The sequence below is a fragment of the Rhodamnia argentea genome, chromosome 2 (genome assembly GCF_020921035.1).
Source record: "Rhodamnia argentea isolate NSW1041297 chromosome 2, ASM2092103v1, whole genome shotgun sequence".
Lineage (NCBI taxonomy): Eukaryota > Viridiplantae > Streptophyta > Magnoliopsida > Myrtales > Myrtaceae > Rhodamnia > Rhodamnia argentea.
The window spans coordinates 29,990,369-30,013,957 of record NC_063151.1 but is presented as its reverse complement, the minus strand read 5'-3'; the positions used below and the strand labels follow the sequence as shown (position 1 = coordinate 30,013,957).

The window sequence follows — 23,589 nt, the reverse complement described above, 5'->3', positions numbered from 1 at the left end:
CTACCGGCGGCGGGGCGATGGCCGGCGGTCCCCGATCCGGGCGGGGACCGTTGGCCTCACCTAGATTCGGGAGAGGGCCAGAGGCCCTTGCCTTTGACCGGCGGGGTCTCCGGCGACCCCGCCGACCTTCGCCGCGCCCGCCGACCCCCCACCGGGGGTGGGTTGGCGGCCATAGACGGGAGGGGCAGCCCTCCCGCCCGTGCGTAGTTTTTTTTTTTTTTTTTTTTTTTTTTTTTAAATCAGGAAAAAGAAAAAAATAATAAAAAAATTAAAATGTTAAATGACGAAAACGTCATTCAGGCCAGACCCTTTTTTGAAACATTATGACCACTTCGGGCTCTTAATTGAAACGTGCTATGTCACTTTGGGCCATTATTTGAAACATAGTTTACTTTGGGCCTTTATTTGAAAAAACAAGAGAACTCAAGCCCTTTTTTGGATTTTTCCCAAAATTTTTTTATCTGAAAAACCACGTGACTATGTAATAAATTTTAACTCCATCATAATCGCTAATCAATACACTTAATACAATTTCTGTTTGCTATATCTCTTTGCATTTTTCAGCTTTCAAATCCTTAATAATTTTTCCTAATTGCATTAGTCCCTCAGTTCTCAAATTCATTGGACGCGTATCGTATGGATGCTAAGAATCTTTAAAATGAGCGAGGAACGTCAAAATATCAGATAATTTTGTCCTTCATTGGTAATTTCGAAGAAGTTTCCAATTCCTTGCTCTCGAAGTATCCGCACATTTTTTATTGACCGAAAAAAAAGAAGAAGAAAAGTATCCGCGGACGCGTTTTGTTTCTTTCCTCTTCCTTCTTAATCTTAAGTTCCTAGCGTCAAACGAGACTCTACAGCTTTTCTTCTTCACTTTATTTTATTTTTATCTTTTTTTTTTTGTTGCTTCTTCTTCTTCTTCTTCTTCTGCTGTTGTTCTATGGAGAATCTAGAGTTACCAGGAGATGACCTAGTATTGGAATTCGATTCCCAAAACCTGCTCGACGAATTGTCACCGGATACTGGGAGCCTGCTCGATGCCGGCGACGTCAATGCTTCGTCTCCCGACTCTCTGTCTTGGTGGATTGGCGAGATCGAGAGCCTCTTGATGCAGGACGACGAGCAAGATGTCGCTTTCGAACCGGGTCAGGAGGTTTTTGATCGCTTCTGCGCCGACTTGCTCGTTGATCCCGCCGAGGGTGGACCGTCCGAGGTGGCTGGCGGCGCGAGCGACAAGGAGTCCAATTCATCCGGCGGCGGCGGCGGCGAACGAGAGGAGAAGCCGGTCGCCGGATATAACGAGCTCTCTGAGGACGCTGATGACGATCCTGTCTCTAAGAAACGGAGAAGGTACCAGTAATTCGTGTGTATAGCTTTGTTTCAACCGTGGATGCTACCATACGAAGCTGCTGTTGGTTATTTCCCTAATTTTGCGTGTCGTACTCTGTTTGGATGACGATGGTCTTTGCCTCATGTCAATATTGTCTGGAATCATTTTGATTTATCTGCTGATGTTAATAATTAGGGTCCCCTGTAAAGGACTTTTGAGTGAGGTTTCGTAGTAGTAATAACGAACATGCTACAGCTACTGCTTCAATACTGGATATGATTTTTAAGAACCATATAATGCATCGTGTGATTCTATGAGCTAGTTTCCTTTGGTTTAGGAATAATTAGATGGCGTGGAGAATCTGTATTTGAAAGTGCATATTAGGTGTTTCCACGTGATATTGAGGACTTGTGGGGGATTATTTCAGGCAGCTCAGAAATAAGGATTCGGCGGCTAGGTCGAGGGAGAGAAAGAAATCTTTCGTGAAAGAGTTGGAGATGAAGAGCAAGTATCTAGAAGGGGAATGCCGGAGACTGGGGCGGTTGCTCCAGTGCTTTATGGCTGAGAATCAAGCTCTACGTCTCAGTTTGGAGAATGGCAGCGCATATGGTGCTTCCATGGCCAAGCAGGAGTCTGCCGTGCTCTTGTTGGGTATGTTTACACTTTTGCTTTGGAAGCATGTGGAAATCAATATATTCTTTCTTAGACTCCGTTATAATGAATTCTTCATTTGATTTGCGGAGTTCATGTGATCAAAAAAGCCACTGGTTGCAGTCTTGAGCACAATATTCAACAGCACGCAATAGTTTGAAGTTAATTTCTGCCTTCTGTGAAGTCATCGATTATAAAGGGCCAAAAAAGATTGACCATTCTCTAGTGAAGTTGAAACTGAAACCGAAACCGATAAAAATCGTCAGTTCCTTTGTGTCTCTAACAGATTATGTCTGTATATATGAATCTAAGCTCCAGATGTTTGGTGCAGCTGAGACTTGAAAATCGAGTTTTTCTTGACTCTGCTCTCGGCACGGAACTTTCCATAAGCACCCATCTTTTATTTTCCTTTGCCAACTTAAGGATGCTGGTCAGTTTGTAGTTTCTAGGTTTATGGAAGAAACATGATTTTGCAGACCCTTTTGCAACAATCTGCTTTTAAACTGACTCCTTGCATCTGCACTGTTGTATTGACAATTACTTCCTAATTGTGACATGGAGGATCTACTATCTACTCGTATTGGGATCCGACTTTCCCTTTCTCTTAATTTGATGCATCTTCCTGGGAGGGTGGTTAGAAGTTGTCCATTGTTCAGTGTGTAGGATCTTTGGTTATGGTGAAAGTTCTCATGCTTTCAGTTTGGAATCTCTTCTGATATTAACTTGGAGAAAAGCCCGATTTAGGGAGAAAAGGTAAAACAAGAAGGGAGTGAAGGTGTGGAACAGAGAATAGAAATCGAGGATAAGTGCTTAGGAAGTTAGGATTTGGTACATGGTTTGTACATCTAATTTTAGAGTAACGCACGCATTTCGTTTTGTCTCATTTGTTTTTGGGTTCTTGATACAGAATCCCTGCTGTTGGGTTCCCTGCTTTGGTTCCTGGGCGTCATGTGCCTGTTTACCCTGACCATGTCTCTCCAATTGCGGCTGGTGGCGCTGCCACTGGAAAACGTCGGAGAGAGAGATCTGAGAAGTCGGGCTCCAAGAGGAATGCGAGGTCATGTGTTTGAAGTATCGATGGCACAATCTTTCATCATGACCAGGAGATGCAGAGGTTCGAGGACAAAAATGAAACGTGCCATTTTCTTCCTCGAGCTTTGGCACGACGTGATCTTTCATACATGGGATGTCACTTTTGATGGGTGTCATCTAGAAACCAACCTAAAAGAAGTCGTCCAGGCTCTTGTTTAATTATGTTTTTCTGCTCGGTTTAGTAAATGGAGTGACTTGAGATGCAAATCTATGGCTGTTAGCATAAACATAGAATCGGCGATCCTGCCTTTTCTTGGTTCGTCTTGAGTTATCGTCACCGTGCTATTTAAAACTTCATGCAGAGGGTATTTTGTGAAGTCACGAATTGAAAGACACAGAAGCTCCACTCCTCTGAAAAACCATCTCGTTGGTCTTTGGCATGCCGGATTTCGTCACAGGTTTTGCTTATCCAAAACAAGGGGAAGTCCCATGGATTATTAGGTCGCATTGGAACCGCGATGATGGAAAGATTAAAAACTGGATCAACATTTTCTACGGGTATTTCGATGAACAATCAACCGACTGTTAAAAGCGTTTAATTTTTCGCTGTCATAGTTTGCAAGTTCTCGTTTAAACATTTGACCACAGCAGTTGTCACGTGGTAGATAGGCGTTTGCTATCCTGTCCTCGTTAAGCCCCTTCTTAATGAAATCGGAAAAGAAAAGGAACATATCATCTTTAAGACAAGACAAATGAGAAAGACAAGAATAATATATGCGAATGTTGGGCTTGGCGCTGATTAATCATGTTATCCACGTGAGCATGACTCGCCGCGCGCACGCATCGTAAGGCAGGACGTTGTTTTGCAGCGATCGAAGGACCTTTCCGCATGAAACCATGCGATCCAATTCGTGCTCGGCGTTTGACCAAAGAAAAAAATTCATGCTCGACGTTGGTTTGTGATTCAATGGGCTTACCTATTGAAAGTACCAGAATATCCTCTTGCTTGGGGATATTTCACGGCCGCTTTGATCAGTGATCAGATAAATTGGCTTTATGGACAATCAAAATCGATGGTGGCACGCTCGTAATAACGCGCAAAACGGAGGTGAATTCGCTAGGAAAACCCCCGGAGCACGCCATGAACAAACTGGTGTGCTCGGCTCCGCGGGTTCTGCTCTCTCTCTCTCTCTCTATATAAAACCAGCCATTTCGAAGACGACGAAACGCGCACGCACGACCCACTCTCTCAAGGACTACGACTCTGCAGCAAAACTCACGCACCAACGGCGACAATGGACTCAGATTACGGCATTCCCAGAGAGCTCTCCCACCTCCAGAAGCAACGATCGCTCTACCAGCCCGAGCTCCCTCCTTGTCTCCAGGCACGTCCCTCCTCTCTCTCTCTCTCTCTCTCTCTCTCTCTCCCCTTGTCTCGTTCCGCCTGTGCTTTTTGGCCCCGCTTTGCCTTGTTTTCTTTAAGCTCCCGGCGTTCCTGCTCCTGCAAAGTGTGATCGCCGGTTGCGCTCATACGTGGTTTCGTTCGTCGAGCGTTTCGAGGGTTTTTGTCGCGAGAATTCGATGCCGACGAGTGTGATCATAGCTCGTTCTATCCTCCTGCTAAGGAATTATCTAAAGCAGTTTGGCGATGTGCTTACGTACTTGAATCGACGGTTCAGCTACGGTGGAAGGGAGCAATCGTTGGTTTCCGAGGATCGTTTTGGAACAAGTTAACGCAATTGTGCCACGTCTATCGGTTTATTCAATCTGATGGATGATTCGTTTTCCTTGTGAATGTGGATATGGACATGACTGTGAAAGTGCTAGCAATGTCCAGCCGTAGAGCTCGCTAGTGCTAGCAGCTTGTGCTTCTGTCGTTAAATATGGAGAAGGAAGTACTCGTTCAACATTGGTAACCAATTTGCTTGGTCGATGGCTCTCAGTTTGTGGTGAGAGTAGTTTTGCTAAGAGTGGACACTTGCTGATAGGGTCGTTCTCCCTGCAGGGAACGACCGTGAGGGTAGAATATGGTGACGCTACAACGGCAGCAGATCCTGCTGATGTTAATTCCATCAGTCGATACTTTCCGCACACTTATGGTCAGCCTTTGGCTCACTTCCTTCGGGCGACGGCGAAGGTCCCTGATGCTCAGATTATAACAGAACATCCTCCTATCAGGTACTTAATTTGAGACTGCTTTTGTCATTCCTTACTCTTAGTTATAATTAGATGATATAGTCGTATTTGATTATCTCAGTTTTCCTGTCTGTCAATGATGATGATTTTATCTACTGAGAGTTAGGAAATTTATGCCTCTTGTTTAAGCAGTGACTTAGATAATCTTCAGTCCATCTGCTAAATGTAAAGCCTTGAACTGAAATGCAATAGTGAAGCAATTGTATGCGCTAATTTCTTTGTTCTGTGGTTTTTCACACTTGATTGATGGAATGCAGGGTTGGCGGTATTATTTGCTAGGTGGATAGGTTATGCCTTTCGTAATTATTGCTCGGAATTCATATTTTCATGTCTGATGTAGCTTTAGTTGATGCTATTATGTGACTTCTAATACAGGGTGGGTGTAGTATTCTGTGGCAGACAGTCTCCTGGAGGACATAACGTTATCTGGGGTCTTTACAAGGCTCTGAAGATCCACAACCCTAAGAATGTGTTGCTTGGATTTCTTGGTATGCTGCAAGTTTCGCTTCATTTCTCCTTGTGCATGAACATGTCTGACTTGACTTCTTTAAAAATTGTTATAATTGTGAGCAAGTTTCTTTGTTTTCACTAATACGGGTTGATTTTCATTGGTCTTTTCTATCTTGTATGTTTGCCCGAATCCTCATGTATCCTTCACAAGTTATTTTCTTGGCTGTCGATTTATTATGATCGGCTTATGTAGTGTTTTGTATATTTTGTGTAACAATTTGAGAGAAACTAAGATACCTTTCCTTTTGCATAATTAGAGGAAAAACACTCTGCTGGCAAAAGGTTGTCAGATTGGGGATCTAGTATCTTTCTCCATTATCATTAAATAATTTCTTTGTGGATGTCTCGAATATGGTTCATCCTCTTCTTTTGCAGCCTTACATTAATGGCATTGACTGATTCTTGTTGTCCTGAACAGGTGGTTCTGAAGGTCTTTTTGCTCAGAAAACTCTCGAGATGACGGATGACATCCTCTCGACATACAGAAACCAAGGTATATTTGGGCCTGAGAAATTCTTTTCTAAATATGCCAATTTTATGAATTTTGACATGGTTGTTCTCATCAGGTGGGTATGACTTGCTTGGTCGGACAAAGGATCAAATAAGAACAACGGAGCAAGTTAATGCTGCACTAATTTCATGCAAGGAATTGAAATTGGATGGACTCGTCATTATTGGAGGTAATGATTTTATATCACAAAAAAATTTCGAGATGTCTTTCATCTCTTATTCAGAGTAATTTTCAGTTTCTAAGCTTTGTATTTGTAACATCTGTAAAGGGGTTACATCAAACACAGACGCTGCTCAGCTTGCAGAAACATTTGCTGAAGCAAAATGCCCTACTAAGGTATTTAATCTGTGAGCCTTGAGAAGCATGATATTTTGAAGTTTATGATATGAAGTGGTCGTTCTGTACCGTTCTACCAGAGGGGCAAACTTTACCTCTTGTTTATTTTTCAAGGCAATATGAACTTAGTGGTTCTTTTAGAGTGGGGACATCCAAAAGATACATAATAGAGTATCCTGCAGCACAATGTTGTTAGTTCTAATTAATTCTTGCAGGTGGTTGGTGTTCCTGTGACGCTTAATGGAGATTTGAAGAATCAATTTGTGGAAACTGACGTTGGTTTTGATACAATCTGTAAGGTACTGAAGGGCACTCAATTTTCTTTTTCTTTTCGTTTTCAAATTAGTGGTTTGTTAGGTGCAAGAGGCACTCATATAGTAAGATGGAAACTGGGTTATCAGGACTGGGGAATATTACCGCATTTTCCAACTTTATTAATTTGGAGTCGTTGAGATATTATATTGGTCAAAATGCAAGACCTCGTGGATGACGTCAGTAATGAATTAGTTTTTAGTTGGAATCTTGAACAGATTATTATAAGAATGGGTGTTTGTCTTCATGGTGTAAATCCTTCTTGAGGTATACCTACAAACAATCCCCCCCCTCTCTCTCTCTCTCTCTCTAGGGTGTTGATTGCTTTCAAAGAAAAGGCTAATGGCACAATAGAGCTGGGTGACGTTTCACAAACTAGATATATTTTTTTTCCATATCTATTTGAGATCACGTTTACTAGTTCTGAGGGTGGCATTGGCATTTTGGATGCACTAAGTAAATTTGAACAATGAGATTTTTTATCGATATGTTCCCAGCGTACATGATCCGTGATCGCATTTTCTTTTGCATACAAAACTGCATTGGGGGTATCGTATGCTTCCTGTCTCTGGGTGAGATTCCAGTTAAAGCTGTGTCTACTCAAAGCCTTTTGAAGTTGCTCTTCTATGAATGTAAGTTAAAGCTCCTTGTTTGTTTTCTACATTCAGGTGAATTCCCAACTCATCAGTAATGTCTGCACTGATGCCCTTTCAGCTGAGAAGGTAATTAGATGATTTAAGTTAAGCGAAGCCTCTTATTAAGCATCAATTGTAATGTCAAATGTTTCTGATGCTTTTGAAGTAGGGTAAATGTAGAATTAACTGTCATAAAAACTTTTCCTTTTCTGTTTCTCTACATGAATCGTAAATTCTCCATATATTAATGCATGTTAGCCTCATCTCTCTCTTTCGTTGAGGTTTGCTGGACATCATGTGCATGTCAGTTGCTTTTGATGATCTTTTTCCCTTTTGAGAAGATATTAACATTTCTTTACATTTATTTGCAGTACTATTATTTTATCCGACTCATGGGCCGGAAGGCATCACATGTAGCTTTGGAATGCACTCTCCAGTCCCATCCAAATATGGTTAGCATGTTCAGTTTGCCAGTTTATGATTAGAAGAGAGAATTTCATGTATTACATCTTACTCAGAAATTCTCTGTTTCTTTCCCCTTCCGTCAGGTGATTCTTGGAGAGGAAGTTGCTGCATCAAAGCTTACTCTCTTTGACATTACAAAGCAAATCTGTGATGCAGTTCAAGCTAGAGCAGTGCAAGGTTCTTCTCCTGCTATATTCATGTCATATTTTGATTGTTCATAGTGGACTTTATCTTACTGAATATGTATAACTTTTATCCAGAAAAGTCCCACGGGGTCATCCTATTGCCAGAAGGGCTCATAGAGAGCATTCCTGAAGTTTATGCTCTTTTGAAGGTAATACCTGTGAAGAAGAGAACACCCAAGAGGGAAAAAGAAGAAGAGAACAACCAAAAATAAATCAAACAAAAAACAAACAAACAAGCATAAAAGAAAAGAAGAGAACGCCCAAAATGATATCAGGAAATTAGAGGTAAAAATCAAAGGGATACTTTCTGCTCCTCTTGATGCTATGGTTGGTTCTTATTCAAAAGGAGCTTCTCCTTTCGAAGTTAAAATTTTGAACTCATAGTGTAATAACAGTAAGTTCTTCTGTCAGGAAATTCACGGATTGCTCAAGCTAGGTGTTTCTGCTGATAACATTTCCTCTCAACTTTCGCCCTGGGCATCAGCATTATTTGAGTTTTTGCCACCCTTCATCAGGAAACAGGTACAGCTATACCTTGTAATCGTTCAATAGATTTTTCAATACTAAAGAATGATCTACGATTCCATCTCTAAACTGAGAGCTTTGATATTACAGCTGATCCTTTTCCCTGAATCAGATGACTCTGCTCAGTTGTCCCAGGTAAAGGAGTAATCTACTTGCTTACGATGATTGAACACTTCATTGAAATGTATAATTTGTTTTAAGTGATACATTTTTGATTTTGTTTTCAGATTGAAACCGAAAAACTTCTAGCACATCTGGTGGAGGCAGAAATGAATAAGCGGATGGTAAGATACTGTGATTGGGTCAGGCATCATGGTTCAGCACACATTTGAATTAATCAGCAACAAAAATAATGCCTGTCAGGAAAATCAAACCTTTTCTCCCTTTACCTTTTATTCCCTATTTTCATTAGCTTTTCTTTTCTCCCTTAGGTCTTTGTATTATTCAGGTTCTCTAAGCTGGGATTTGAGGGAGTTGATGGTTTGCAGCTTTTTGTGATATATTCAACTGCATGAGTGCAGATGAGGTTATTTTGCCCGAGTTTTATATCTAGGGATAGAATTATGAGACAGTGTTTGTCATTCACATGACGAGCTGATGCTTCTACAGAACAATGGGTTTTACATAGACCAGTTTCTACTAATTTAGTTTAGATTTTGGAAGATTGTGGAATATTTGAACATTATGTTCCCATTCTATTGTTTTCTGAGACTCTGCAAAATAATGTTTTTGCTCTTCTCATCGCATTCATTGGAAAAGGATATCAATATCCCTTTATTCCAGAATCCCTCTTCTATCTTCATGAGATCTTCAGTCTGTGATGTGCCTTGGTTTTGAACAGAAAGATGGAACATACAAGGGGAAGAAATTCAATGCTATATGCCACTTCTTTGGTTATCAAGCTCGGGGATCTTTACCATCAAAATTTGACTGCGATTATGCTTATGTAAGTGGTCTCAAGGAGCATTCGGTCTCTTTTGTACATGTTAGTAAAGTGATTATGAAATATTTTTTGTTTAGGTTCTTGGGCATATCTGCTACCATATTCTAGCTGCTGGCTTGAATGGTTACATGGCTACTGTAACTAATCTGAAGAATCCTGTCAATAAGTGGCGCTGTGGTGCTGCCCCCATAGCAGTATGTTCATCATTTACTGACATCTGCGAATACTCTGAATTTCATAATTGCCATTAGAATTCACATAAGAGAGACAATACTCATGTCACCAATTTTAATGTCATGACTAGTCAATGATGACCATCAAACGATGGGCACAAAATCCCGGGGCCTCATCCATTGGGAAACCTGCAATTCATCCAGCCACTGTGGATTTGAAAGGAAAAGCCTATGAGTAAGTCTCTGTTGTCTATGAGTCTTGATAGGCTTGATTAGTTAGAGTTCTCTACAATGCTGAAAAATTCTGGTTTGGTTGGTCTGCAGTTTTGTTGCATCTTGCTACCATTTTTCTCTCTACTGAGCCAAGCAACAGGAATATATCCCGGTGTTGAGACTTGAGATGCTTGTATAGTACCTTGAGTCGAATTATTTCCCTAGTTTTTAAGTGGAGCATTTGTGCAGGTTGCTGAGACAAAATGCAACAAAATTCTTGACGGAGGATGTCTATAGAAATCCAGGACCCCTTCAGTTTGATGGCCCTGGTGTGGACTCTAAGCCAGTAACTTTGTGCGTGGAAGACCAGGACTATATGGGCCGTGTTAAGAAGCTCCAGGAATATCTGGTTAAGGTATTCTAATTTATCTATTAAGACATGTTATAGCCTCTTGCCCTGCTTGGCATAAAACAAGCAAACTGAAAATTGGGTAGAATGTTTAACTGAACTTGAACAAAACGCCGAGCTCATTAGCTTAATATGTTGATGGTTCTACTTGGGATCATGGAATTATACCGTAGAAAGATCAGGATTTAGAAGGTAAAAAAAAAAAAAAACCAGAAATAACTATATGATCTCTCTCTCTCTCTCTCTCTCTCTCGTAGCAAGTGCATGGTAGTAGCAGTGATCTTACAATGTAATCAAACATTAAATAACAGGTCACAGCGAAATGTGAAAAAAATCCTAAAATGGCCTTCAGCAAGGACTAAATCTTGGTGTGCTTATGTGGATATAATTGAAAATAGCACAAAAATAAGAAAGCTAACTTTGGCGTATTAGGTAAAAAGAGAGTTAGTCGTTTTGCAGTATACACAGAAAATAGAGAGATTCCCTGTCACCTCATTTCTTGCCTCATTTGGAGCACGACTACATTTGCACTCACCTCTCGGTGCCTCTTTTTTTTTTTCGTTCCAGGTCCGAACTATTGTAAAGCCAGGGTGTTCGCAAGACATTCTGAAAGCAGCTCTGAGCATTATGGCTTCCGTCACTGACGTTCTCTCAGTTATGTCCATGCCTTCCTCCGATGGCCAGATTCCTCTTTGAATGGACGGATTTGAGTGCCCCGACCCTTGTACAGTTGTAGATATCTTTCTTTTCCTCTTCGTTTACATTTTGAATCAGGATTGCGGTGGAGTTACTTTAAGGTGGTGGTAATAAATTTAGGTTAGCCGTCTTTCTCGGTAGCAATTGTAACTTGCTGTATCTGGAGAGAAAATCCAGAGGATTGTTCTGCAAATTTTGGGAGACTCGGAAAGTTTTGCAAAGTTCGAAATCACTGTTGAGTCCACGTTCCGATCTATAGGTAAATCTGTAGAATCGTCTGTTAGAGTTCTCACCCAGTAAATTCCTAATTGAAGTGCTACGAGCTAATCTGAGATGTGGTAATGCGAGCGCCAGCTTCTCCCGTGAATTTGTATAGCTCGTGATATTTGATTCTCGATCCCTCCAACCAGAGACAAATATAGGAGAAGCACTTCATGAATATATTTGTTTGACACGAGAACGGTCGAACTTTGGGGGTGGCGGGGCGTCACCCTGGCCTCCTCACGTGGCTCGATCCTTGCTTTCGAACGCTTGAGATTATGGGTCGCCCCGCGCGGCCCCGGGGGGTCGCGGGGGTGCGTTGGTTTAATTTTCAATTGTTTCCTTTGAATTGGAAATATGAGCTTCACCTTCGAAGGTTAATAGTAGCACGTCGACTAAAGTCGCCTTGATTATTACACCCGCCAAAAAGGAAATACCAAAAAAGTTGACTTGATGCATGCGAATGCTTTCAAATGCTCGCTACTCGACTATCACTCATTTTCTGGTGACGCGTCTAGATCTTCTAGATAATTTGAACGTCCCACTAATACTGATGGTACCCATATGTTCTCGTAGCCGAAAAGTAGCACCTGCACGTTAAGTGCAATCTTAGTTACCAAACTCATTGTTGAGACTTAGTTTATTGATTATTTCATCGTATATTCGGTTCACAATGAATAATTTGCCGGGCTTAACTTATCAATTACGTAGTCGTTTCTTAGAAAAAAACAAACAATACGGGTTTCAAATAGATCTTTTCATATAATTTTACTAAGTTAAACAGCATTGGCAAATTTGAGAGTCCCAGTGGTAGTGTCTCCCGCTTCCCTCTTAGGATTCCAAATGGATTTTCGAAAGTGATTTGTAACTTTTGAGAGGAAATGGTAATCTTTCAAAATGTGTTAATTACCTTCATTATTTCTCTATAGCAATTAAACATAAAATTTCAAAAGCAGAAAACACTTTAGTCCTCCTGAACTTAAAATTCTTGATCTGTCGTTAGGAGACTTTGAGCTGAAATTGGGGCATTTTTTCGAATATGGCTAATAATTTTCAAGAGAGGGCGACAATTGTTAGATGGGTTGGTGACTTTCTCTCCTCGATTAGTAGTTTGGTAGGATCATTATGTAATTATTTACTGTTTTAAGTGCGTCAACGAGTAGTAAATTATCAGAAATCATCCCCGATTCTGTCAGCGCTGGATCGGACGGCCCGCAGTACGCGATCGGACCTCCCGTCCGCACTCGGTCACGACCTATCAGCATCTCTCCCTCGCCACCCCCACACCCAAGTATTTTCTCCCCAACTCATTTTCCCTCCTCTCTCTCTCTCTCTCTCTCTCTCTCTCCATGCTTCATGCTTGAGATCGACTCCCACTACGTTACAACTGTTGCTGTGCCTTCTCGGGGTCGGGCTTCACTGTTCTGCAGATTCAATTTTCAATCTTCGGGTTAGTATGATCGGCTCTCTCACTCTGCCATGCTTGCTCATTTGTATAAGCAGAATGGTTGCCAGATCAATAGGACCTTAGCCCTGCTGCTTGGTCATGGATTTTGAGCCCCTGAGCATAGGAAACGAGGTCGTAGAGTTTGAGGTCGGTGATTCGGCCGGCGAGGACGACGGCACCGGCCTCGACTTACGACACCCTGACGATTTAGTCGAGAGGTCCGCGTCGTCCGGTGCTGGTGACTTGTCGAGTTCCGATGTGGACCCTATTCTGGAGCCTTGCGAGGGCATGGAGTTCGACTCCGAGCAGGCCGCGAGGATTTTTTACAACTCGTATGCTCGCCGAACAGGTTTCGGCACCCGGGTCAGTGTGTACCAGCGGTCGCGGCGGGATGGCTCAATCATGTGCCGCCACGTCGTGTGCTCTCGTGAGGGGTTCCGTCGCGGGGGTAGCGAGAGTAAGTCCAAGCGGCGGCGTACCGTCACTAGAGTTGGGTGTAAGGCTCAAATAACCGTGAAGAAGCAGAGTTCTGGGAAATGGGCTGTTTCGAAATTTGTCAAAGAACATAATCACGAGCTTGTGCCGCCTGATAAGGTGCATTGCCTACGGTCGCATAGGCATGTTTCTGGTCCTGCTAGGAGTTTGATAGATACTCTTCAAGCGGCGGGAATGGGACCAAGCGGTGTGATGTCTGTGCTGATTAAGGAATCTGGTGGCGTAAATAGTGTTGGCTTTACTAAAATTGATTGCCAGAATTATATGAGTAGTAGTAGGCAGAGGACACTTGGAAGCGGGGTTCAACTTGTCCTTGATTATTTGAAGCAAATGCAGGCTGCGGATCCTGGTTTCTTTTGTGCTGTCCAGGGTGATTTTGACAATCTGGCTGGGAACATCTTTTGGGCTGACGCAAGCTCGAGAAAGAATTATGCCTATTTTGGAGACACGGTCAATTTCGACACCACGTACAGGATGAATCGCTACCGAGTCCCATTTGCCCCATTTACTGGGTGGAACCATCATGGACAGCCTGTATTATTTGGATGTGCCTTGCTCCGCAATGAGTCAGAGTCATCATTTATTTGGCTATTCCAGACATGGCTTGATGCTATGTCGGGTAGCCATCCTGTATCTATCACAACAGATCAGGATAGAATTATTAGGTCAGCAGTGGCTCATGTGTTGCCTGGAAGTCGTCACCGCTTTTGTAGGTGGAATGTATTTAGGGAAGCTCGGGAGAAATTGTCAGATGTTTACTGCTCACATCCAAATTTTGAAGCGGAGTTTCAAAGGTGTGTAAATATCACAGAGACTGTCGAAGACTTTGAATTATGTTGGGAATCCCTCCTTGAAACATATGGTCTCAGAAATAATGAATGGCTTCAATTGATGTATAATGCTCGGCAAAAATGGGTGCCTGTTTTTCTAATGGATACATTTTTTGGAGAGATGTCAATAATGCAAGGAAGCGATAGCATAAACTCCTACTTTGATGGATATATCAATGCATCTACAAGTATCCAGGTATTGATAAGGCAATATGAAAAAGCAATTGCCGGAAGGCACGAAAAAGAAATCAAATCTGATTATGAGACCCTACATACTGCACCTGTTCTGAAAACACCTTCTCCTATGGAAAAACAAGCAGCAAATGTCTATACAAGAAAGATATTCAAAAAATTTCAGGAGGAATTAATTGAGACTCTGGCTTATCCAGCAACCATCATTAAAGACATGGAATTGGAAGCTGTGTATCGAGTTGCCAGATTTGGGGAAGACCACAAAGCTCACTTTGTTAAGGTTGACGTTTTCAGCAAGAAAGCTTGTTGTAGCTGCCAAATGTTTGAATTTTCTGGTATCATGTGTAGGCATATACTAGCGGTTTTTAGAGTAATGAACGTCCTTACACTTCCACCTCAGTATATTTTAACTCGGTGGACAAGAAACGCCAAAAGCGAGTCATTACCAGATGACTATATGGTCGGATTCCCAAGTAATCTGCAGGAGTCCTTAACGGCATGTTATGAAAATTTACGCCGCGAAGCCATCAAATATGTAGAGGATGGGGCAAAATCCATACATAGCTATACTGTGGCCATGGATGCTCTACAAATAGCCGCACAAAAGGTTGCTGCCTCTAAGAAGTGTGGTTTGGGACTTGAACAGAAAACATTGATAAAAGGATGCCAGATTCAATCATCTCGCTGTACAGTAGGTTCTGAAACTTTCTGAAATTTTCAGGTTTATTTTTCAGAAGTGCTGGTCATTTATCTGATTTTCTGCGCTGTATGATGAGGATCCTTTGCTTGAAATCTTTCTGCATAGTTCACTGAAGTTATTGCTTGTTGGAGAAAAAGTCTCACTTCATCTATTTCCTTCTGCTGTATTTTTGAGTTATTGAGGCACTATATATATATTTGGTTGAAGGGCACTATATTCACATTGGGTGGGTTTCTATATGATTACTATGACCTTTTTGTTATGATCCTTTAATTTTTTCCAGTAAAAGTAGATTTAATAAAAGATATTATTATGTTGTAGTGGCGCGCAATAGAAATATCTTAGGTTGAGATGATTCTTTAAATACATCGCAAGAGCTATGTGCCCTCATTATCTATGGCATGAGTCTCCACTTCACCATACCGAATGCTTGATTTTCATGATCTTTCAAGAATTTTATTTGTTGCTTGTAGGCTGCAACTCAGGTCTGTCTGTATCTCTTTCTTAATTTAGGATAATTTCTGTCTCTGCTGATGCCGATTTAATACTCATTATTCCATTACTTTAATAAAACACCTATGGTATTTGCTGCCAGCAAGATATGTGAGTTGCATCATAGCAAATATCCTGGCAATAAATCCTCCCATGATGCTTGACTCCTGTCTCTATCAGAAGAACTCGCATTAGAGAGAGACATATGGCCCTGTGTTTCTCTACGAGCCCTCAACCCCTAGTCTGAAGAGCAGGATGACATTCCGTATGCATTTAGAAGCAGTATAGTAAGAATATTGCTAATCTTCCCAGCTTTGGGCTCCTGCATATTTCCATTGGAATTGTTTCTGAAGGGGCTTTTTATGGAACTTCAGTTTTTTGTTCTTCGGCTAAAGCTCATTTGAAACCTTAGTCCTGCTTGAGGTAGCTTGTGGATCAATGTCAGTCGCCATTCTGTACAATCATTTAATGGATGACCAGAATGTTATTTGCTTGCTTTGGTCTTGAGTGTAACCTCAGCCAGAGCTGCTTGTGTCAGGAATGCTGTCAATGTGGGAATGTGCTCTTTTACCCTGTTTCATATTGAGCTCATGCCATTGTCAAATAATGTCTCTTTCTCATGTAGGAACAGGATGAGAAGATACAGGAACTTACTTCTGAGTTGGCAAATGCAAGTCTGCAATGTGAAGAATATCGAAGAAAATTACTTGCAGTTTTGAAAGACATGGAGGAACAAAAGTTGAAAATATTGGTAAAGGTTCGAAACGTGAGGCTCAATCTAAAAGGCTGAATGAAAGGTGCAATGTCATTCCGCTCCTCTGTAATATAGTGTAGCATAGCAGATTTGATTTGCTGTACGTTATTGGGTTAAGTTCTTCCCCTTCGACCCCGTCCTGTATCATCTAAGCTTTGGAGACCACACTATTCACAAAGTTTTTCCCCTTTGAAAGGAATAGGAAAGTACTTACCCATGGCAGATCAACGGATGTAAAGTTAGAATAACTTTTGTGATGGGCGAAGATCGGATGTTGCAGAATGTAGGTGGTGTTGACGGTGGCTGTTCACTGTAATTTAGCCAGGTAATCCACTCTGCACGGTGTACTTGTACCTGTTTCGTATAGTTATAAATATAACAGGTTTTGTGAAGCATGAGTGCATGATTACAATTTTGTGGAAAATAAATGCCGCTACTTGCTTGCTTATTGTTCACTGGCAATGACAACGGCTTCTGTTGCCTGCCGGAGCTGGTTTCAGATGTTGCGAATGTTTGCGAGTCTATGAACTTTCAAATGTTTCCTGCATTCTGTCTATACAGCCGGATCACTTGGTGTCCGAGTTCCATTGTGTTGATGGAGGTATTCGCCAACTGTCCACAATCTGGTGCTCCTTCGATAAACGCATTCTTCACTACTGGAAAATTGCCGCCCAGCGTTGGAGAACAAGAAGAACGTGCTGAAACGAAGTGCTTGTTGACAACGGTATCCTAAATGTGACCTGAAAGGCTCAGAACAGTTGGTGCTTCATTGTATGTCATCAAATCAGTTACTGTTTCCTCATCTCATAGATGATCCATCTGAAATCGTGGAACCAAAAGTGTCGGCCCGGGCCGGTCGGGTAGGATCCCTCAATGTCACGGCAGCCAAAGTAATTACATCCAAAAAGCTTGGTTTGAGTAATTAAAGAGTCATTGAGGAGGTTGGGCAGCCAAAACCAAGCAAGAAAAGCGATGGTAGATCCGAATTATAACGCGATAATGAGAACATCGGGTCATCCGAGAACAACGCAGAGATGATTCGCATTTGCCTACTGCGTGTTGAAGAATGATAGCTCAACGTATGTAAGACAGAAAAATAGAATAAAAGAGGGTCCGCGGTGGTTTGTTGAGGGTTTACTTATTCTACTGCAAATATTGCTGCTCGTGCCGTGTGGTTTATGCATGGCATTGTGCCACAAACACGGACTCGTGACAACTTATGTTTGTGTGTTGGAATATGATTATGCATAATAACACTTTTTCTTCTGGACAAATGCATAAGAAGTTAGCTAAACAAGCTAATGAATCCCTTGAAATTGAAGCGTGGAACGACTACTAAGTGTTGCGATGACGAGCTCAATCGCCGGCATCACTTCGCCGGACGCCGTATATACCAGTTGTTGTGTCATCCCTACTGCCTTTTTTTTGTTTTTTTTGGGTCTTTTGGAGGGGGGATATGTAGTTAGAGGTCAGCATATACGAGATCAATATCGACGTTCATTTCGTGATTCGTCAACGGTGAATCATAACGTGCTGATTTTTTGAGTAAAACTTTCGAATCTTATGAGTGATGAATTGATTGTATTTCTTATCTTGTTCGTATCAGATCATCTTCATTTGACTCGAAGTTTGGACCAGCAAATGGAGCATTAGACAAGGAACACCCTCAACTGTTAAAATCCCTTTAAGATTTGACAATTGTCCCTTTAAGATTGACATTGAGAAGCAGCATTTACAATCCTTGGCTGCTTCTATCTTCCTTTTGTCGACACTAACACGTTCTAGTTTAGTGTGTGCTTTACACATTATCTACTTTTTTTTACACTTCTTGTTTATAGACAAATTAGACTTGGGATTAGAGTATGTTGAAATAGATGGCCGGCCATTATCAAACATGCTCTTCATACAATTTATATAATACCGGAATCGTATTTAAGCCCTAATAGCTAAAAAATTAACATCTCTAGCTTGCGGGGAAACAAAAAAGTTCATATCGCGTGGCAAGTTTTCTGCGCGATGAAATTGCCGGCTGTTTCGAACTCCTCAAGTGATCCAATGTCATCGAACGAAAAAAATCAGCAGCTACAAGCAAAAACATCACCATAACCCAAGGCGATTATACTCACTTGCATTTCCAGGAGAATTCCAGACCTGAAGATTAAGTAGCATCTATGAGAATTTCAGAAACTTGCAATTCTCTCCAAGACAAAAGAGTTGCGGCTGAATTGTGGTTGCGCCACCACAACTGCTACAGGTCACTGTGCCTCCAAAAAGAAAAGCTTCTGGTTTCTACCAGTCCTCTATATTATGACTATGAGCACCCAAGTGCATCGATTTCCTGTTTTCCTTTTTCTTTTCTTTATCAGTTAGTATCGACCGATTCGATTCGATTTTCTCTTCAAAGCTGTATCCAATTCCAACGTAATCGAAAGGTTATTTGAAAGAAAAGTCGGTTCCTAACTTGTAAGTCATTGCCCAATCTGCAACTCGTCTGGTGTTCCCATGGAAGTCAAGCTCATTCTAAAACCTTCTCAAATCATCATCCCCAATCTAGCGTTCCATCTTGCTTCCAGGAAAAAGGGCATGTATTTGATTGGGTTATTGCATGAGAGTGATGGAGAGTCGTTCTAAAACCTTCATTCTAAAACCTTCTCAAATCACCTTTCTCAATCTAATGTAGCATTTTTTTTTTAATCAAAATAACATTTCGTTCACTTACTCGAAATATAAGAGAGAAATATCCTAGTTCAACTACAAATCAAGACAAATCCCAAACAACTGCAAAACACAACAAGCTTCAGATAACAAGAGAAATTATCTAAACAAGGTTATCCGCCACACGCTCAAAGAACATATATGTAACTTTTTCACACCAAAATCGGTGGCCGTTCACCGAATCCATCTTAAAAAATGAGCATACACCGAAATCTCTATCTGTTGCTACGGTTTTGCCTTTCGGCAATGTGAGCCTAGGTTTGGTTAGACCAATACCTTCACCGAGCAAAGTAAAAAGGTTGAACGAGTACGTCGACACTTGTGTGACCGAAACCTTCAAAAAGCTCCTCCGATCTCCTTTTAAACTGGATTTATTCACCAACAAAACCCGATGAAAGTGAAACCCCGAATATATACATGCAAAAAAAATCCCCAAATCTAAACTAGATTGGGATAGAAATCTCTCCGAAAATGAGGGAGAGAAGCTTCTAGATCTAGACTAAATTGAAAGAGAAAAGCTCCAAAATGGGATAAAAACAAAACAAGAAAAGAAAATAAAGAATCCAAACAGCCTAAGAAAAAAGGGGAGGGGACGGAGAGATCTAGCTCAAACCCTCCCCTCCATGGAGGTTGAAGAAAAAAATGTGTGAAATTAAGAGAGAGGCAGAGAGAAGAGAGAAGAGAAGAAGAAAAAAAAAAAATTAGGGTGGCAGAGTCTCTTCTAACGTACCATCTTGCTTCCAGGAAAAGGGCATGTTTTTCATTGGGCTATTACATGATAGAGAGAGCACGCGTGCACAAATTGTTAGGGTTTAGCGCACAACCACAACGAAATATAGTGTACAAGCAAGAATGATAAATCGGGATATAAGATTTATCTTGGTTTACCCTTAAACTAGGGTTATATCCACCGGAGGATTCCACTGTAATTAGCATCTCGCACCTCCGTTACATCACTCAATTACTAGCGAAAAAAAGTATATATAGCAGTAGTTGTTCATGAAGTCAAGTTCAAACTACTAAATAAGAACTTAAATTATAAAAGCCACGTGCTTCCCTATCGATGGGGAGTAATTGCATCCCAACACAAACAAGCGGACAAATATCTTGGAACTAATGACCCCCGACATGCCGTATAAATTATGTACCAAGGTAAAATCCCTGGGAACCAATCTCTCCGAGAAAATCTTATTCATCTCGTAGTAGTCAAAGGGCAAAGAGCAAAAGGATTGCAATTTCAAAATGACGAACTTTCAAGCCAAGAGCAAGATGAAAGCAAAGACAAAAGAAAAACACAAAAGGCCACGAAACAGTCAAGACCAAGACCTCTACTTTTCCTCAATATAGAGGAGTATATCTCACCGTACGAGACGAGACCATGCATTTCTAGAACAAGCCAAAGTTAAGATGGACTGACCAACCAAAGTTCTCCATGCAATTCCCAAGAAGTCACATATTTTTAAGTCTTTTCTTCCCACCACCCTTTTCAATTCTCAATGCAGTAAATTCAACCACGTCTCTCAGAGCGATTCCTTCGGTTCCCCAACTCAAGATGCAATGGCCAAAAGGTAAGAGTGCTCTTCAGTTTTCCTATCAGGGGATCTGAGTAATCATCCAGACCGTCGAAATGCAAAAGATTAGTTAGGTTTTGGAAAAGGACTTCCATCTTTGGCCATTTGCTTGTAACAATAGCTCCAAAAAGGCAGTTTAACAGTAGTTTTACTAAGTGATATAATAAGCCTCTTTAGCGTTGGATCACGTCTCAGTTTTGTCCATTTGATCATTCGTTAAGATTGCAGTACCACCTTAATTATCAAAAATCATGTCTGATCAAGTTTTTCTAAGATTGCGCTTAATATAGTGAGTTTCAGTGCTTCCTGAAACCCTTCCTCTTCATTTGTGGCTGGCAAAGTGAACTTTCTTCTCAGAATTCATACAAATTAACCTTCATATTACGCAGCGTTGGTAAGCCGGTCGACCAACAGGTCATCAGGAGGTTCGGTTTCAATGGCAATTGAAGTTCCCATGATTTTCTCTAACAATCAGAACTAGGCTTTCTCTTATATCAGATGAGAAAACAAACTCATCTTCTGGTTCTGCAGCTTCGTTTAATTAATCAACTAATTAACCAGAGCCACCAAATCAAAAAATGAGATTATAATATTGAAGCCCTACGAAAGCGACTTGTAGTTTGTTTCTATCCTCTGGATAAATTACTTTCAAAAATCGTAAAATTCAACAGAAAGGTAACGAAGAAGAAAAGCTCCATATCATATAGAGCGAGCTCATCCAGCTTGCCAGGAAAACCAAGTACTACACAAAAGTGATAGGAACGCTATAATTGACCCTAGAAAATGTGCATAGCTTATAAATCACTTTTTTTGTTTTTACATTCACAAGACTAGAAAGATCATTTCAAACCCCCTTGGAAAAGGATCATCAGAAGCCGAAAAAAGTGTAACCAAAGCATGAAGAGGAAAGGCTTACAGATGGGTTAATTAGTCTGCAGATGAACGAAATTACCCCAAAGAGTGAAGATTAATCTCTCCAAAATCTCAGCAGTGGGGTTTTCTCTTCATTTCCATCATCTTATAACTGCAAGGCCTTCTCCAAGATATGAATTCTTGTTTTTTTCCCCCACTCAAATCTCCACCTAAATTCTCCTTCATGGAGCCATTGAGAGAGAGAGAGAGAGAGAGAGAGAGAGAAGACCTGATGTCATTCATAGTTTACTCCATGTCACACTAATAATAGTTATAACACCAGCTGCCAACAACCTTATCGAGGTCTGCCTTGATAATCCAGGCTAAAATGGAGGCCTAGCAGCATTTCCTCCCCATCCACCAAACAACTGATCACCTGAAAATGGGAAGTTTCCCACATTAAACATTGAAGCACCGCCACCGGCTCCGCCTCCAATGCCACCGCCGCCTGCTCCGCTCCCATCGCCTGTCTGTCCACCTCCGGTGACACCAGACGACTGAGACGCCGTCTGTTGGACTTGGACGGGCCCGTCATCTTCTTCGATTGGCAACCTCTCAAAAACAGCGTTAGCAAAGGATGCAGCCATCAAAACCACTGGGCCGGACGCCACCAGCCTCCCCACCACGCTCCCTCCCACTACCTGGCCCTGGCCGCCCGACAAGAATATCGACAACCCTCCCGCTCCGGGCGGCGCAGGGGGCGGTAGCACCGTTCCCGTGAGGGATAGTATCTCGAACCTCCCGTGCAGTGTCACCACGCTCCCGGTGGGGGCCGCCGGCTGCCGGAGCGTGACGTTTGCCACAGTCCCCCCGCCGCTGAGCACGCAGATGCCTCTTCCCCTCTGGCGGGCGTAGTTGGTCACACTCTCGACGATGTCCGAACCTGAAGAAACTTCAAGGACATGCGACCGGAGGGCGTTCGGACTGTCGCGAGTGACGATGATCGGAGGTTTCGGTTTGTTCTTGGAGCCAGGAGGGCGACCCCTAGGGCGGCGCGTGGGGCCGCCGGAGCCGCTATTGGTGCCGCCCTCGCTGTCGGCGGACTTGGGGTCCTTTTGGGGCGAGTCTTTGGGATCAGAGTGTTGTGGAGGGATCGAGGAAGGTCTCTGAAGGTGCAGTTCAGGTCTCAAGAGTTGGTGGAAGTAGCGAGAGTTTGGGTTTGGCTCAAAACCTGCCATCATACCCACATCCACTCTTCTTGAATTCCGCTAGACAAAAAGAAATCAACTTTTCCCCCCCTTCAAATCCACGTCGAAAAACACATGGTTTTCGAAGGTTGGCTTACCGGTATCAAATTACTTGCTGGTTTTACATGCGTGTGTGAACTTGCCTGAGCTTGAATTATATGTACTTCAGAGAGAGAATCGATCGGCAAAAAGGCTGCATTCACCTTCAAATCACCCAATGAACAGCAGAGAAAGATTGCCGCAACAAGAGTTCGATCCTACCGATACTTATACATAACTTGTTTTCTGTCAGACCAAGGAATGATGAGCCCAATGAAAACCTAGCAAGGCTTGAGAGAGATCTTCAAAGGGTTACTCTTTTCTTGAACGATGGATTCTTATTTTTCAGCAAGATCTTGAGAGAACTAACAAGAAAGAAGCCGATCAGAGCTTATATGGAGCGACCCAGAAAACAAAAGGCAAGAATAAGAGAGACTTGAAGATGAAGGAAGAAGCCGAAGAGAGGAAGTCTGTCCGTGAATTTTCTCCGAAGTGTTGCTCTGAAGAGAGAGAGAGAGAGAGAGAGAGAGAGGAAGGAAAGGAGAAGGGAGACTAGAGAAGAGAGAGAGAGCGAAAAGACAAAGGAAGAAGAGTATAAATGATTTGTTTTTTAGGATCCACACGCTTAAACATGTTGGGAAATGAGAAAATACATCAGATTATTTTGTTCCAATCTAGTTTAGATCCGAAAGTTTCTTTCCCACTTCAAGGAGCTTTTTTAGTGTATGTTTTTCGGAGTCCTGCCTCCCTTGAATTTCATTAGTGTACAAGTCCAGTTTCAAATATGATCGGAGGAGTTTCATGGAGGTTTTTACCCTCATTATCATATCGGTACTTGTTCAATCTTTTTATTTTGTATGGCGATGGTGTAA

The 23,589-nt window shown here is 41.9% G+C and overlaps 4 protein-coding genes across 7 annotated transcripts; 3 read left to right on the top strand and 1 right to left on the bottom strand.

The window, feature by feature from the left end:
* Positions 1–860: 860 nt before the first annotated feature.
* On the top strand, positions 861–3,261 carry LOC115740107 (bZIP transcription factor 60). The gene is given in 4 exon segments (XM_030673487.2): positions 861–1,350; positions 1,758–1,981; positions 2,889–3,113; positions 3,116–3,261. Coding segments are annotated over 4 exon segments (924 nt in total). The 5' UTR covers positions 861–940; the 3' UTR covers positions 3,181–3,261.
* A 998-nt stretch (positions 3,262–4,259) lies between these two features.
* Positions 4,260–11,128, top strand: LOC115740098 (pyrophosphate--fructose 6-phosphate 1-phosphotransferase subunit alpha-like). Its single transcript, XM_030673475.2, has 19 exons — positions 4,260–4,398; positions 5,019–5,191; positions 5,585–5,697; positions 6,138–6,212; positions 6,286–6,399; positions 6,499–6,566; positions 6,782–6,865; positions 7,547–7,600; positions 7,885–7,965; positions 8,062–8,155; positions 8,239–8,312; positions 8,575–8,685; positions 8,779–8,823; positions 8,916–8,972; positions 9,530–9,634; positions 9,709–9,825; positions 9,936–10,039; positions 10,267–10,432; positions 10,994–11,128. Exons 1-19 carry the CDS (start codon positions 4,309–4,311, stop codon positions 11,120–11,122), a joined length of 1,854 nt encoding a protein of 617 aa, XP_030529335.1. The 5' UTR covers positions 4,260–4,308; the 3' UTR covers positions 11,123–11,128.
* A 1,570-nt stretch (positions 11,129–12,698) lies between these two features.
* On the top strand, positions 12,699–16,685 carry LOC115740079 (protein FAR1-RELATED SEQUENCE 5-like). 4 transcript variants are annotated; one of them, XM_030673464.2, is made up of 2 exons: positions 12,699–15,038; positions 16,171–16,685. In XM_030673464.2, exons 1-2 carry the CDS (start codon positions 12,930–12,932, stop codon positions 16,327–16,329), a joined length of 2,268 nt encoding a protein of 755 aa, XP_030529324.1. In that variant the 5' UTR covers positions 12,699–12,929; the 3' UTR covers positions 16,330–16,685. The 4 variants fall into 4 exon arrangements, with proteins under 4 accessions (XP_030529324.1, XP_030529313.1, XP_048129593.1 ...); XM_030673453.2 differs by having other exon boundaries at positions 16,165–16,685; XM_048273636.1 differs by having other exon boundaries at positions 12,699–15,042; positions 16,165–16,304.
* Positions 16,686–21,709: 5,024 nt separating this feature from the next.
* LOC115740122 (AT-hook motif nuclear-localized protein 25) lies at positions 21,710–23,294 on the bottom strand. The gene has a single exon (XM_030673515.2). The coding sequence runs from the start codon at positions 22,670–22,672 to the stop codon at positions 21,815–21,817; it is 858 nt and encodes a 285-aa protein (XP_030529375.1). The 5' UTR covers positions 22,673–23,294; the 3' UTR covers positions 21,710–21,814.
* Positions 23,295–23,589: the final 295 nt, after the last annotated feature.

Excerpts from the sequence above, each read along its gene's own strand:
- LOC115740122 (XM_030673515.2), bottom strand. The coding sequence starts at position 22,672 with ATGATGGCAGGTTTTGAGCCAAACCCAAACTCTCGCTACTTCCACCAA.
- LOC115740079 (XM_030673453.2), top strand. The coding sequence starts at position 12,930 with ATGGATTTTGAGCCCCTGAGCATAGGAAACGAGGTCGTAGAGTTTGAG. Across the intron at positions 15,039-16,164 it reads TTCAATCATCTCGCTGTACA|GAACAGGATGAGAAGATACA; the intron begins GTAGGTTCTGAA and ends TTTCTCATGTAG.
- LOC115740098 (XM_030673475.2), top strand. The coding sequence starts at position 4,309 with ATGGACTCAGATTACGGCATTCCCAGAGAGCTCTCCCACCTCCAGAAG. Across the intron at positions 6,400-6,498 it reads TGGACTCGTCATTATTGGAG|GGGTTACATCAAACACAGAC; the intron begins GTAATGATTTTA and ends ACATCTGTAAAG. Across the intron at positions 10,040-10,266 it reads TTGAAAGGAAAAGCCTATGA|GTTGCTGAGACAAAATGCAA; the intron begins GTAAGTCTCTGT and ends GCATTTGTGCAG.